We start from the raw sequence: 14,671 nt of genomic DNA on the forward strand, positions 1-14,671 counted from the left end.
ATAAGTAAATAAATACTAAAAAAAAAACAAACACGAAAATGCTTCTGAAATTCATCAATAAGTCCAAAGGTTTGAATTACAGGTACACTTCATGGCAGCGCAAACAGTCCGTGCTAGTTTTCCGGTGATTATGCAAATCTTCGTGTTCTCGGGAGCGTGGGGTTTAGGTCTGTCACAGAAAAGGGCATCCCATCTCTAGAGACCAGGGCAGTGAGTGACCCAGGGCTGCAGGCTCCAAGCACCCAGTGTGGCAGTGCCAGACCGCCCACCGCAGGCCTTACACCGTGGAAAACACACAGAATCAATGCGGTAACAGAATCTATAAATATATAACTATATTTATTTTGAATATTAAATAGTTTTTAAATTACAAGCAGTTTATTGAATCACACTATGCATCAATATACAGTAAAAATCTTACAATTTAAAAATGTACACGATTTAAACTGAAAGTTCATTAACTATTATAGTGCCGTGAACCTCTTACAACTGTGTTAAAGCACAACAGGGAAACCTGGGAGGTGGGATGGCCCCATGCGTCCTCATTTGCGGCTGGAATGAAGCAGTGTGGGTACCCACAGCGGGCTGCTGTTACCGTCTATCTATGCCTGTGCCAACTTGAACTTAACCATGTTCCAGCCATTCAAATAACAGGTTGTTGGTGATTCAATACTGTCCATGCATCTTTTAAGAATTAATTTACATACTAAAGAGAGTTTTCCTTTTTGATAGCCAAAGCTTGAGCCAACCCGGCTACTACTTAGGAACCTTGTTTTTGAGATTTACGTCTGAAGTAACTGTGTACACCCATTCTTATTTTAAGGCTACTTCTCCTAAGGCTAATATCTTGAAGCCCCTCATAACTGAAGCCCGGCATCTCCAGCCTCACACTTGGTTCGCTTCTGGAATTTTCAGATGACGGGCTGAGTACAGTAAAACCAGGAGCTGCCTCCCTTGCACCTGCGCCCTCAGGACAAACGTACAGAAAGTCATTAACCCCACAAACACCCTGTGGAAAGTGTTAATAAAAGAGGCTTTGAAAGCGGTTTCAGGCAGCAAGACATACAAAGACCTTTCTTAGATAAACCCATTTTCATAGAAACAATCGCCTGTACACTCAAAAATAGAACAGATACTCTGTTCTCCATTCAGCTTCCTGGAGCTTCTTCACCCTTAAGATGAATGGCTTCTTACCCAGACGCACAGTCCAAGTTTCAGAAGGATTTTGGGGGAGCACTTTTTCTACATTGCTCTTACTGGCTTATGACCAAGTCCTTTGATAACACAAATTAACATCTAGCTAGGAAGGAGATGAAGGTTAGATTATTTTTATTGTAGGACTTGAGATACATAAACTCCACCAAAGTAAGACAGATCCCAAAGGAGGCCAGGAAATATCGTTGTGAACCAGGTATGACAAACCTCACCCACATTATCTAGAGAATTCCACTGATATTATTTCATTGTGTAACTTATTAGCACAAAAGCGGTTTAAAAACCCACTACCGGTAACCGAGTGAAAGGAAAACTGAAACAAACAACAAAGCACATGCTGACATTTCAAAAATGGGCAGAAAATTTTAATCTACATAATTTCCTGTGTATTGCTTGAGATTTCAAAAGAACATGTTAATTCCCATGTTTATTATAAATATAAAATCTTCCCGACCATGCAACATCACACTAAGACCCACTACTCCAACCCAGCCCCACCCCTAGCTCCCTGTATAAAATGTTTTTGGCAATTCATTATCAGAGTGATGTAGACCTTAAAATAAATTAAAATGGGAATTATGTTGTTAAAAATCTCCTTAATCATAGTGAAAAATGTACAGCCCCAAAGCATCAATAAATTTACCACAGGCTGACTGTATAAGAAGACTATCTAGTCTATGGATCTACTTGATTTTAGTCATTAGATCTGAACTCCATAAACCTGTAAATTTAAAAAAACTAGTATAACTGCCTCTCATTTTTCTTTTAACCAAGACCGGTAGATGTAAAACTTCAGAAAACTCTGGAAGTCTCCACAGCAAGAAATTGAGAGTTATGACAGTTTTGGCAAAGTCACCTCCTAATGCCCTGTTAACTGTGTTTTCAACATGCACGTCCCAGGGTCCGGCTCTGGCAGTGCTCTGTGCTCACACCGGGGGAGGGGAAGGGCGCCCCTGCCGCTCTGGAAAGTCATTGCTAGTATAAAAAGGGGGCGAGCCAGAATTGATAACATAGGTCACAATTTACTACGTCAGCTCTAGCCGGCGCACACACCTGCATCGGGTCCCCAAGTTCCCGTGACCGATGTCCTGCAGCCCCAGGCGGGCCTGGCGGGTCATCCCAGACTCTCGCTCGAGTCGGGAAAGCATGTCAGCACCGGAAACCCCTGGGGTGAGGGGCCGGTGTGCGGGGACCCAGCCCCAAGGCCCCACCCTACACACTGGCTGCCACGCTGCTGGCAGAGCAGAACTCGAGGGCCGCAGAGTGAGGTCAGCTTTTTATTACCAACACCCGACACCTGCCAACGTCGTGAGGCTGCACTGGACACGCTTGGTCCTTTCAGAGCAAGGGGAGAACTGGGGGCTTAACGCAGAAGGGGAGGGTCAGTGCAGATGAGGCGTCTGGGGGCGACGGCCACTCGGGCTGCCCGAGGGCCCGACCAAGAGGACGTGCTGGCTGTGGAGGCTCCTCCGTCGTCCTCAAGGCTGCGGGATGTAGTGTATCGCCTCGGTTACAGCGGCCAGCCGCACATGGACGGGACACGATCCGGACTGGCTCTGGGGGCTATGAGAAGAAGCTCAGCACCTCAAGGGCACAGACAGAAGGAACTCAAACCGTCCTTGGCCCCCAGGGCCCTCTGTGGAGCAGCTTCTATGCTCCTGAAGGAAGGAGTGACCACACAAGGGCCCTGAAGCCACCGCTGTCTGCACTTCTAGAAACCAAGCGGAAGAGCCAGCTCTGAGGGGAAGTGACTTGGGGCCCAGCTGGGAGGAGGCCTCGTGGCCCCTGGGGACAACGGGGGGACCTGGATGTTCCAACCAAGCCGAGCTCGGGGAACCACCTGTCGATTTGTACCAAAAGGGTTTTTTTAAAGTTGGGGGAGGGGCGGGTGGGAGAATCACACAGAGGGGCTGCAAGACCCGTCAGCCCCTCAGAGGAGCCTCAACTGCGACAGGGAAAAAGCCACCTTAGAGGGAAGAGACAGAAACGTGTTTCATTCCATCAGCCAAACAGAGCAGTCTTCCTGGACTCATCAAAAATATTTCCTACAAGAACATAAAACACTAACATTCAGAATCATTTATCATTTACGAAAGAGTACCATATGTACAATTCCAACAATTTCTAAAGACAGCATAACACTCAAAATACTTAAGCTTTACAAGTACCATGCAAACAAACTATAAAACAGAAGAAAAAAAAATCAAACTAGTGGATAGCACCAGCTTGACCTGCCTTACTTTCCTTGAATAATTTAAGATTCTGTACAGTACCAGGGACTCTTAGGACATTTACCCACAGTGCGATTACAGAAAGCAGTTAGCGATTTCCTTAAACACAATAAATATGGCTCACTGGTGCCAAGTCCCATCGTGGTCCTCGGGGACCTGTGCGTGGATGGGATGCACAGGTGCGGACACGGAGGACACCCCACGTGGGAACCAGAAACCGCCCGGAGACGACAGCCCCCCCATGCCGGCCAGGCTCCGGCTCCCCGCGGACGGCAGGAGCGCAGGCCCTTCCAGCGGGCGGGGCGGCGAGGGCAGCAAATAGCTCTGGACGAGCTGGACGAGCTGGAACAGCTGGGAGACCACGCCTGGGCCGGGCGTCCCGCCGCGCCGCTCCCTCGGCCTCCTGAGTCCTCCTCCCCGTCCCGTGTCAGCAGCTGTCGAGTGGGCGCCACTGGGCAGCCGGGAACAACGCCGCCGCCGGGGAGCCGCCTGGGCCCGAGGTGCCTCAGCATCACCTAATCTTTTTCCCCGTCTTCGCTGCTTCCTGTTAGGAGAGAGCAAGCAAGGCTGTGTTTTAAAACGATCGTCACAGATAAAAGCAGTGTGGACGGCGTCTGAGCTTCGCTGCAGAAAGAGGAACTGGAGCCAGAAGTGTGGCTCTCAGCCACCTGCCCGGCCGCTCGCCGCTTCCTGCGACAGCAGCACCTGCCAGGCTCTCTCGCAGACACATCTGCGCGGCTCACACGCTGCTCAATGCCAATGCTTCGGGCGCGGGAGAGAGTTGGCTCTGAGCCCCACACATCTGCCCCCGACAGATCATTAGGTCATGGGCGTTATCTAATCGGCACAATTAAACCCGGGACAAACACAAATAAGAGCCTTTATATTTCGCAGTTATTATTTGATCTGCAAACTTCACATCAAAAAAGTGTACCTATTAACATTTATCTTCAATCTAGTTGTGGGGAAAAAAGGGTCCATATGTTCAGATACCACTACTTCAAATGTGCCCGGCCCATGACCTCCCCCGGGCCTTCTGGTGGCACATGAAGACTAGGACTTAATGGCAAAATCAACATTCCCGGGGTAGGGCCAGAGCGCATTTGGGTTCAAGCCCGAAGTCAGGGCCAAGTGTTCTTTAGAGCATGAGCTTTCTGAAGAGCTGCTCCTCCGGGGGAAAGGAGGGGAGATGGGGGTTGGGGGCTAGCAGAAAAAAGGGAGAACGGAGAAGAAAGGTGGTGGAGCAGCCGCAGGGCCACCCGGCCCAGCAGGGCAGAGACGGAGCCCGGAGGTGGGCGACGAGGCCCCGGAGCACGCTGTCAAGGCTGTGAGCTCTTCGTAAAGACCTGTACAACCTTCTCTGCCAACACCGGGAGAGCATCCCGTTCCCGGGCAGCCGGCCCTCCCCTGGCTCCGCACCCTCCTCACCTCCCTGCTCCATGTCCGAGTCTGTGAGGTGCGTGAGAGAGAAGCTGGCGATGCTGGCGGGCGTGATGGAGAACCTGGAGTAGGGCGCCACGTGAGGCCAGCTGGGCTCCGTGCTCCGGGGCGGCGGCGGCGGGGAGAAGTACTTGGATGTCTGAAGGGAAGGTTTGGAGCTCAGGAGGTGACTCGTTGTCTTTGACATAAAAGGGTCTGGGGAGAAGTCATCATCCCATTCAAAGCCTCCACCTGGAAGTAAGAAATAAAAGTAACTCTCCTTTCATGACTTCGTTTTAAGGAACAGAGAGGGCAGTGCAGGCGTCCAGGTGGGCTCAGAGGGGCACAGACCACCCTGGGCGCAGACGGCAGAGCTGCCCACCGCCCCACCCCCCCGGGGTCAGAGGGGGTCTTTGAAAGCGACATGTGAAGTTATCCTCAGAAACAGCTCACATCACACTCATGTTTAGTTGCTTTTTAAACCTGCCAATGAGATACCTTCTTCATCAGTGGAACTTTCGGAATTCATGCACCTGCTCGGGTAGGGGGAGCCTGGCGACGGTGTGGGGCTGCTCAGCTCCGGCCCGCACGCCTCTCCTCCGCAGTGGCCCAGCTCTTTGGTTGGGGTCTCCTGAAAAGCCCAGCATAAGTTCCCATCAGCGAGTGCCTGCTCTCAGGAGCCCTGGGGCAGGGGCCCTCGCTGACCATTTGTGACCTGTCCCTCCCACCCCTGGGGAAGGTGGGCCGGGAGTCCGCGCCCCATCTCTCCCGTGGAACAGGCTCTAAATCCTGGGCAGACACACAAAGCGGCCACAGGAGACCTCGGAGGAGGAGACGCAGTAGGCAGGTTGGGGAAGAGCGCTGGAGTCAAAGGACACCAAGCCATCGGTGAACCAACCCCACCCCTCCACCCCACCCCCGCCACGTGGGTTCTGGCTCCAGATGCAGGAAGGGGGGTCTTCTGATGCTTAGAAAGAGGAGAGGAAATTCCAGGGGTTTGCTTTTTTCCCCCTGTTCTCTTGCTCCCAGCCTAAGCAATCCTGGGTGACAGCAGCAGGGGTGGCAGGCACCTGTAATTCTGAGGGCGGTGAGCTTCCTCTCTGCCTGGAGAACCCACACGCCTTTTCCCTCTCTGTCCTCCCGCTGCGCAGCTGCACAGCGTACTGTGGTAACCCAAAGCCCAGCCTTCTGGCCAGAGGACCAAGAAGAGAAGGCCAAGAAACTGGACAGCCCAGGGAGGGGGGAGCTCAGAAAAGGGATCCCATCAAGTTGTTTATGAGCTCCCGGCTTACCCCCAGCTGCTCAGGGTAGATCTGACCCTAAACAGCACACCAAAGAGTTGAGAACTGAATTTCAGGGAGACCACTGCCACGGTCCAGTCTGGCCAGGGGGTGGCACGTGCACAGGACAGGTTCACACAGCACAACAAAGGCTTTGAAAGGGGACCCCAATCCCCAGAAGGCTGGTTGGAACTTGTGACCTGAACCCAACTGGGTCAACGCCTTCTAAGAAGAAAATATCAACATTCTCCATAGAATCTGAACAAGGCACAGAATCGGATAAAATAATAAGGGTACAATCTAAAATTTCTCAGCAAACAAAGAATAAGGAAAACCTCAATTCCCAGGAGAAAAAACAATCAACAGATGCCAATGCCAAGATGTCCTTAGATGTCGGAATTACCTGAAAAAGACTATTATAAATATGCTCCTACAAAGTATGGGAAAACACACTGGAAATGAATGGAAAAGTCTCAGCAAAAGAATAGATAAAAATAACGAACTGTGGATTTCGGAACAGAAAAATACAATAACCAAAATTTAAAAACTCACTGGGTGGGCTCAATAGCAGGATGGACATGAGAGAGGACAGAATAAGTTAATGTGAAGTAGATCAACAGAAATGATCCAATCTGAACAACAGCAAAAGCAAACACTGGAGGGAAAGAAAAGAACAGAGCCTCAGGGCCTATACACTAGGATATTACCAAAAGGTGTAATGCTGGAGTCCCAGAAACAGAGAGACAGAGTGTGGTGAAGAAGAAAAGAAGAAACAATGGCTGAAAGCTTCTCAAATCTGGTGAAATACATAAAACTACAGGTTCAGGAAGCTTTGCAAACTTAAAATGAGATAAATACAAAGAAATCCGTGCCTGTAATCCAGAAATCCATAATCATACTACTGAAAACCAAAGACAAAGAAAAAAACTCCTGAAAGCAGCCAGGGATAATGCTGAAAGAAAAGAACTATCACCTCAGAAATCTCTGTTCAGAGAAAATATCCTTAAGAAATGAGTGTAAAATAAAGACACTCTCAGATGAAGAAAAACTAAGAGAATTTGTTAAAAAAAAAAAAAAAAAAAAAAAAAAAAGGCCACACAAACTTCTTCAAACAGAAGGGAAATGATAATAAAAAGGAACCTGGAACATCAGAAATGAAAAAAGAACAGTAGTAACTATCTGAGTGAATATAATACTATTCCTCACCTCTTCAGTTTCTTAAAACATGTTTGATGACTAGAAGTAAAGCATAGAGCACTGTGTGATGGGGTTTTTGATGAATAAACATATGACACATCAGACAACCTGAAGAAAAGGGATGGGGGGGGATGAAGGGCCCACAGGGTACAGGGATTCTTATATTCCACTTGAAATGGTAAAACACTGATTCTAAGGAGGCTGTGAAAAGTTACGTATGTACACTGTGATCCCAAGAACCACTCCAAAAACTACACTAAGAGAAGACGTATAGTAAGAAATGCAATAGATAAAAGGTAATTCTAAAAATTGTTCAAATTACCCAAAAGAAAGCAAAAAGAGGAGGAAAAGAAATAACAACCAGAGGAACAAACAGAAACACTGAATAAAATGGTGCACCTAAATCCAAATCCAAATAATTCTATTAAATGTAAGTGGCATAAAATACCAATTAAAAGACAAAAAGTTTCAGAATAGATTTTAAAAACCACCTATGTGCTATCCACAAGAAACTACTGTCAAGTACAGGGATGCAGGTACATATAAGGATGAAAAAAGAGACATCACACAAATACTACTCAAAAGAAAGCCGCAGTAGCTTTATGAATATCAGAGAAAGGAATAAAGAATGACATCATATAATGACAAAAGGTCAATTCACCGAGAAGATATAATAATCTTAAATGTGTATGAAGCTAACAACAGAACTACAAAACAGATGAAGCAAAAACTGACAGAAATGAAAAGAGAAACAGACAAATCCATAATTATAGCCGGAGATGTCAACACTTCCCTCTCAGTAATAGACAGAACAAGTAGACAGAAAAATCAGCAACAATACAGAAGAAATGAACAACCAACTGCAGCTGACATTTATAGAGCAATCCACCCACCAGAAGCAAAATACACACTCTTTCAGGTGCACATGGAACATTCACCAAGATAGACCATATCCTGGCTCTACAGCAAAATAACACATTTAAAGGAGTTGAAACCCTACAAAATATGTTCTCTGACCAAAATGGAATTACACTAGAAATCAGTAGCAGAAAGGTTAAAAAAAAAATCTCCAACCCTTGGAAATTAAACAATATTTTTTATAAATAATCCGTGGGTCAAAGGAAAAGTCTCAAGGAAAATCAGAAAATGTGTTGAGGGACTTCCCTGGTGGCTCAGTGGTTAAGAATCTGCCTGCCAATGCAGGGGACACGGGTTCGAGCCCTGGTCCGGAAAGATCCCACATGCCGCGGAACAACTAAGCCCGTGTGCCACAACTGCTGAGCCTGTGCTCTAGAGCCCGCGAGCCACAACTACTGAGCCCACGTGCCACAACTACTGAAGCCCAAGTGCCTAGAATCCGTGCTCTGCAACAAGAGAAGCCACCACAATGAGAAGACCGCACACCGCATCTACGAGTAGCCCCTGCTCACTGCAACTAGAGAAAGCCCGCACGCAGCAACGAAGACCCAACGCAGCCAAAAATAAAAAAATAATTAATTAATTAATTAATTATTTAAAAAAGTCAATCACGTTTCTATATACTGGCAAGGAGCAAATGGAAACCAAAATTTTTAAATTACCTTTTAAAGTAGCTCCCCAAGAAATGAAATACTTAGATATAAATCTAACAAAACACGCAGAGGATCTGTCTGCTGAAAACTACAAAACACTAAGAAGAACTGAATAAATGGAGAAACATACTGTGTTCATGAGTTGAAAGCCTCAACACAGTAAAGATGTCAATTCTCCCCAAACTATGCAACTCCCATCAAAATCCCAGTAGAATATTTTTGTGAACATAGAAAAGCAGCACACAGGCCCCCAGGCTCCCCGTCGGCCCCAGGACAGGCAGTCCACCTCACACCTCTGGGGGCTCCTGGCTGTAAGACTACGACCCAGGCGTCCCGAGCGGGGCTCTACGCGGCCCCAAGGCCACACTGCCGAGCCCCGGCCCGTCGTTACAGCGACCAGCGCTGTGTCGCATGGGACTGAGCTCAGAGCTCACCTGCCCTGTGACAGGCCGGGGGGCAACCGCGCGTCCCGTTCACTGCAAGGAAGCATCACTGTCCGCCGTTTTGGCCTTGAGAACACTGTGCATCCGGAAGGGGCAGCGTGAGAGCTGAGGGTCAAACACCCCGCCAGGCTCATTTAGGGCCCAGGAGAGGCACATGGGAGACCACCGATGTGGGGGGAAGCTAAGGAGACCCTGCGCGTGAAGTGCCGGCACCCAGACCGCTCACTCGCTGGGCCGTGATTTCACGAGAAAGTGGCTTTACATACAGTAAGTGTTCACCAAGCATCTGCTGAACCAACAGTGAAATAACCAAGACACAGAGCTGCCAAAACCCAGGAGTGCTCAGTTAAAACTCTGGAGTTAAGGTATTGAAACTACTCAAAAACAAAACTACTTCAAAACCAGCTCATTAAGCTGCACAGTAAGAGCAGGAGAAAATCTACCAGCCACCAGCCTGAACCAGCAGGTAGTTGTTACTACTCCAAGGAAACTGCATGGGACGCATGAGAAAACTAACTAGAGATCACAGAAAGAGAGATTTTCAGGACTTCATTCTGGACTTCACCCACTTTCCAACTTTCTCTACGACACTAAGCCTTCTCAAATCTCACAGCTACTAAGCATGTATGTCTTACACTTGATTTCTGTACCTTCATTCTCATGCCTTGAATCTTGGTCTTATGCAATCCTGCCCTGTCTTCTGAAGCCACCAAAACATCATCTCCCCCCAGCGCGCAGTCGTCACACGAGCGCAGCCCTTCTGTAGCCCAGGCGGGGGCTTCCACGGGAGCTGAGTCCACCCCTCTGCTGCAGCTAGACCCCCAGACGTCTTCCCCAGCCCTCACCCACACTGCTCACGGCACACACTTTGTAACTCTTTCTGTCCCACCTACAGATCGTCTGCTCTGTGGTGAAGTCTCGTACAATTCAAGTTCACAGAGAAGGTGAAGAAAGGGATGCGTGAATTCGAACGACTGATAACAAAACACAAAATCTGGGGCCAGGTGATCCCGTCTCTCTTCCACTCTCAGTAAAAAAATGGCAAACCAGTTTCCTAGGCTCCCTGAGCCCTCCGGTTCTGAAGCTGGGATGTGTATAAGCATCCCGGCCCGTCTCACAGATCTGATGAATTGAGGTTGGGGCCAGGAGTCTACTTTTTCTTTTCCCAAACACTTACCTACCTCTACCCTCCCTGCCCCACATGCCACAGTTCAAATTTTTTTGAGCGACACCGTAGAAAGAGAACACACAGAAACGACAAAACGTAAAGTAACGAGCAACTGAAAGCAGACCCAGCCCCCAGGGAAGAGGCGGGGCAGCACCCAGGACCCCCATGGGTGTGGGCAGAGCCTCAAGCGTGGGGCCCAGGAGGCCCAATGCTGAACGAGAGGCTGAGGTACCAAGGTCTCGGTTCCAAGGACTAAATACAAAGGGAGGGCAAGCAGATCAAAGAAGAAACCAACAAGGACTCCTACGCCTTCTGGAACGGGAGCTTCACTTACAATCCAGCTGAGTCAAGAAGCAAATTCAAGGGCTACAAAGACTAGTCAACAAAGAACATTAAAAAAAAAAAAAAAAAAAAAAAAAAAAAGCTTGAATTGTAGGCTGCCTCATTTTTAAAGAAGCCGAAGGCTGGCCCCCTGAGTGGTGACAGCAGGCAGCCTGCCCAACCGCAGGGAGGAGGGCAGGGCCAGCCCCTGACCGGGAGGGCCACAGACTCTGTCCTGCTGCCCCGTCCCTGTCCCCACTTCACAGGCCGGGCCGCTGGTCAGTGTCTCCAGGGCTACATGTGAGCCTCGGACTGTTCCAGCGGCACCTGCACGCCGGGCATTACTGCCGACTGTCAGAGTATAAAAATCTGGTCTGGAGAGGGTAAGCAACTTCAGCAGGACTCTGCCAGGACACCCAGGAAGAGCATGCAGATCTTCTTCCCGTAAGGTGACAGGAGTTCCCTGTGCAAACCCCATTTCTGCGTGTTCTTGGAAGTGACACTGTGACCAACCCCAAATTCCTTTTTCTGAGTAATCACAAAACAATCCGTGGCCTCGAAACGGCAATCAGAAAAACCAAGCACGCCCGTTCCCCTAACACGTTCTGGAATTCTCTAACAGGACAACCTGGAGGTGACGGACAACAGATACCTGGTCAAAGAGATAGACTGTGACGTCATCGAAGAACGTCACCGCCTTCTTCTCTTTCTTCCAGTCGTCGGGCGGCTGGTCCGCGGAGGCTGAGGGTTTCAGCAGGCTCCGCAGGTGGCGACCGTCCTCACAGCCGAGGACCACAGGCACCAGGTGCTCCGCCTCGTCCTCCGACTCGGAGCTGAGGCTGTGCAGGGTGAAGGCCCGCAGGCCCTCGTCCGAGTCGTCGCTGTTTCCGTCCTCCTCATCCGCGTCGATCCCGTCCTCGGTGAGGTCGAGCACCTCTGGCGCGCCCAGCTGCCCCAGGTACTTCCCTTCGACGTCTGGCTCCTTCAGCTTGGGGCCCTCGGGGTGGCCGCGCAAGGCCTTCTCCACCGTCGGGGCTGCTGGGCCGCCGGAGCGGAGGGGGGCATCTGCAAACGCCAGGAGTTCGTTGGTGTTGGTCCCGGTGGAAGCCAGCGTGCAGGGGGGCTCCTCCTGGGCCTCGAGGTCCTCCCCGCTGCTCAGCTCCGAGTTCAGCAGACTTGAGGGGCTGCCGGCCTCACTGTCGTCGGGGGGATGCATCTGTCTGGAAGCGCCAGCGGGTGCTGGTTCTGCCGCTTCTCTTGATTCCAGGTGACCGGCGATTGGCGGAGCAGGGGGACACCCCTGGCCAGGCTGGCTGCTGCTGGTTTCCAGGCAGCCGTCCGGGGGGCTGGGACTCTGCTCTGGGGCGCCTGGCTCAGGCGGGGGCTGCTCCGCTCCCAAGGCCGAGGCCGAGGCTCCCGGGACCCCCTCCGACTTCTTATCGGGCTCAGAGTCATTGTCTGAGAAGTAAGCGGAGTCTCGGTACGAGCCCTGGCAGCCAGGCGCAGAAGTCTGAGAGGTGACCTCTGCAACCCTGTGGCCATCGGCTGCGTCTGAGATGACGATGACGGGGTTGGGAGGTGGCCCCCCGCGAACGCCGTCGCCCGCCGAGGCTGCGTCGGGGGCTATGGCGCCGTCGGGGGCCGGGTGCAGCGTCCACTCGGGGGACTCCAGGTTCTCCGTCTCGTAGCCGCTGTCCGCAGGCTTATCGGGGGGCAAGAGTCTCTGCGGCGTGTGAGGGCCCAAGGAGCCCAGTAGAACCTCACGGACATCCACCGAGTCCAGGGAGCCTGGGGTCTCCACGGACTGCTCCGAAGTCAGGATGGGCGTCGACAAGCTGTCCTCGAGAAGGCTGTCCTGACTGGCAGAGTCCAAGGAGAGGGCAGACACCAAGCCCCGCCCCTCTGCAGCAGCATCGTTACAGCCCAGCTGGCTCAGAGCATGCACGGCCTCCAAGGCTCTCTCCGGCAGGCCTCGACGGCAGTGGTCTTCCAAAGGTGGCTGACTTTGTAAGTGCTGCCTCAGTTCTGGAAGGCTGTTCCCTATACTCACCTTACTGGCAAGAGTGCTGTGGACAAGGCCTGAGTCGCTCTGGGTCAGTCTCAAGGCCCCCTCCCTCTGGGGAGTCAGGTCTCGGGACCTGTCGCCGGTGAGGGGTGCGTCCACCGGGGCGGGCGCGGGGTCTGGGTTTACGTCTCGGCAGACACCGTCTTCACGGACACCGACATCCAAACACAGGGGCTTGGCTCCGCCCTGCTTCAGGGACACACCTGGAGGGACATCGTGAGGCGGCCCCTCTGTTTCGAGCGAGGTAGGAGGTACCTGCACCTGCGGGCAAGGCGGCGAGGCCGCGTCCCCAGTGCCGTCCTTGGGCGCCACGCCCGGGCCTCTGCCCTGCGCGCTGACGTTTTCCTGCAGCAAAGAAGAGCCGGGTTTATTTTCAGCAAACTTAAGCTCAGCATCTAGAGAGTTTCTACTCGGACTTTCTAATATGGTTTCAGGAAAACCAGCATTTCTAAGTTCTGTCTGAAGATCATTTATGTTTTCTTTGCTGGACAAGGAGCCTTTCAGTAAGTTCTTCTCTTGAAGAAATAAAAAGTTTTCTGACAATTCTTCAACATCCAGCTGATCAAAACCATCTTGATGCACAAGGTTTTCTGATGAGCAAAGAGGCTCACAGTCAAAAAGCTTACGGGGCTTTTCCTTCTCCAAGTGGCGTGTAATTACCGACTCTCTGGGGTCATCCAAACTTGAGCTTAAGGTGGTCGGCTTAAAGTCAGCTTGGACTCCGTTAAGTTCCATTAAGTCAAATATTTTTTGGTGACTGGGCAAAGCCTCTGATTTGTCAAGATCATTAAATATACTGTTGAAAGGGCTCTCCGGGCCCCTGGTAACTGGCACATCCTCGGGTACCCTGGCATCCTTGGGGTCTGTAGTGTTCTGGAAGAAATCCTCATCTGTACTGGACTCCTCAAGTTCGACATTCCTGAGGGTCAGAAGCTGGGACGCTGTGTCACCGACCCTTTCTGGATTATCCATTTCCGTTGTGAGCAGTGCAGGTGGGTAATCGAGCTCCAAGTTGCTACCGCTCTTTTCTTCTAATTGGATGTAATAGTCGCTTCCGACGGAAAGGTTGTGGGCATCAAAGACGGGCACTACCCCGGGGGCCCGCAGGGGGACGTCCTGGCCACTGTCATCTTGCTTCCCGGGCCCGGGATCTGAGAGCGGACTCTCAAATGCTTCGGTGGCGAAGAAGATGCCGGTGTAGGACACGGCTTCGTCCGGGGGGCCCCGGCCGCGCTCCTCGAAGTGGTCGTGCTTGGCCGCCTCCCAGACGTACTCGAAGCTCAGGCCCTGGCTGGTTTCGGTCACCGTGAGGACCTCCTCCATCTCACGACCGAGCCGGTCCCTGGCGAAGTGGTCGAGGATGGGGAAGGCGGCATTACTTGCAGCATCTCTGCTGTTTGTGTTTGGCTTGAGTGCGTTCCACTGCTGCTCAAAGTCGACTTCCGGGTCCCTCTGGCTTTGCATCCGCAGGTAGGTGAGCAGCCTGTGCACGTCCTCGGCCGCCGGCCTCTTGTCTGGTGACAGCCAGCAGAACTGTAAGACTTCATACCTGAGCGACACAGACAGGTGATTAGCGGACGGATGATACATTGTTTTAAAATAAGGAAAGACCTCACAAGGACCCCTGGGCCAACTCAACACCCCAGAAGCCCCGACACTTTAATCACTGCCGACCACCTGAAGGAGTTCAGCTCACGGCGATATCAGTGTGAAAGGGAAAATGGAGAAAGAGAAAAGTTGGCCCGCTACTTTTCTGTGTCC

At 51.1% G+C, this 14,671-nt stretch overlaps 1 protein-coding gene across 4 annotated transcripts in view; it reads right to left on the bottom strand.

The window, feature by feature from the left end:
* Positions 1 to 320: 320 nt before the first annotated feature.
* The window catches only part of LMTK2 (lemur tyrosine kinase 2), an 83,136-nt gene continuing 68,785 nt past the window's right edge, over positions 321 to 14,671 (bottom strand). For all 4 annotated transcript variants that reach the window (XM_082429949.1, XM_082429950.1, XM_082429948.1 and 1 more), the window contains 4 exons: positions 11,498 to 14,459; positions 5,364 to 5,496; positions 4,875 to 5,117; positions 321 to 3,990 (listed from right to left, as the gene is read on the bottom strand). In XM_082429949.1, the coding sequence (XP_082286075.1) occupies positions 3,962 to 3,990; positions 4,875 to 5,117; positions 5,364 to 5,496; positions 11,498 to 14,459 (3,367 nt within the window). In that variant the 3' untranslated portion in view covers positions 321 to 3,961. The remainder of the gene's footprint in view (positions 3,991 to 4,874; positions 5,118 to 5,363; positions 5,497 to 11,497; positions 14,460 to 14,671) is intronic.

This window comes from Balaenoptera physalus, assembly GCF_965194825.1.
Source record: "Balaenoptera physalus genome assembly, chromosome: 16".
Classification (NCBI taxonomy): Eukaryota; Metazoa; Chordata; class Mammalia; order Artiodactyla; family Balaenopteridae; genus Balaenoptera; species Balaenoptera physalus.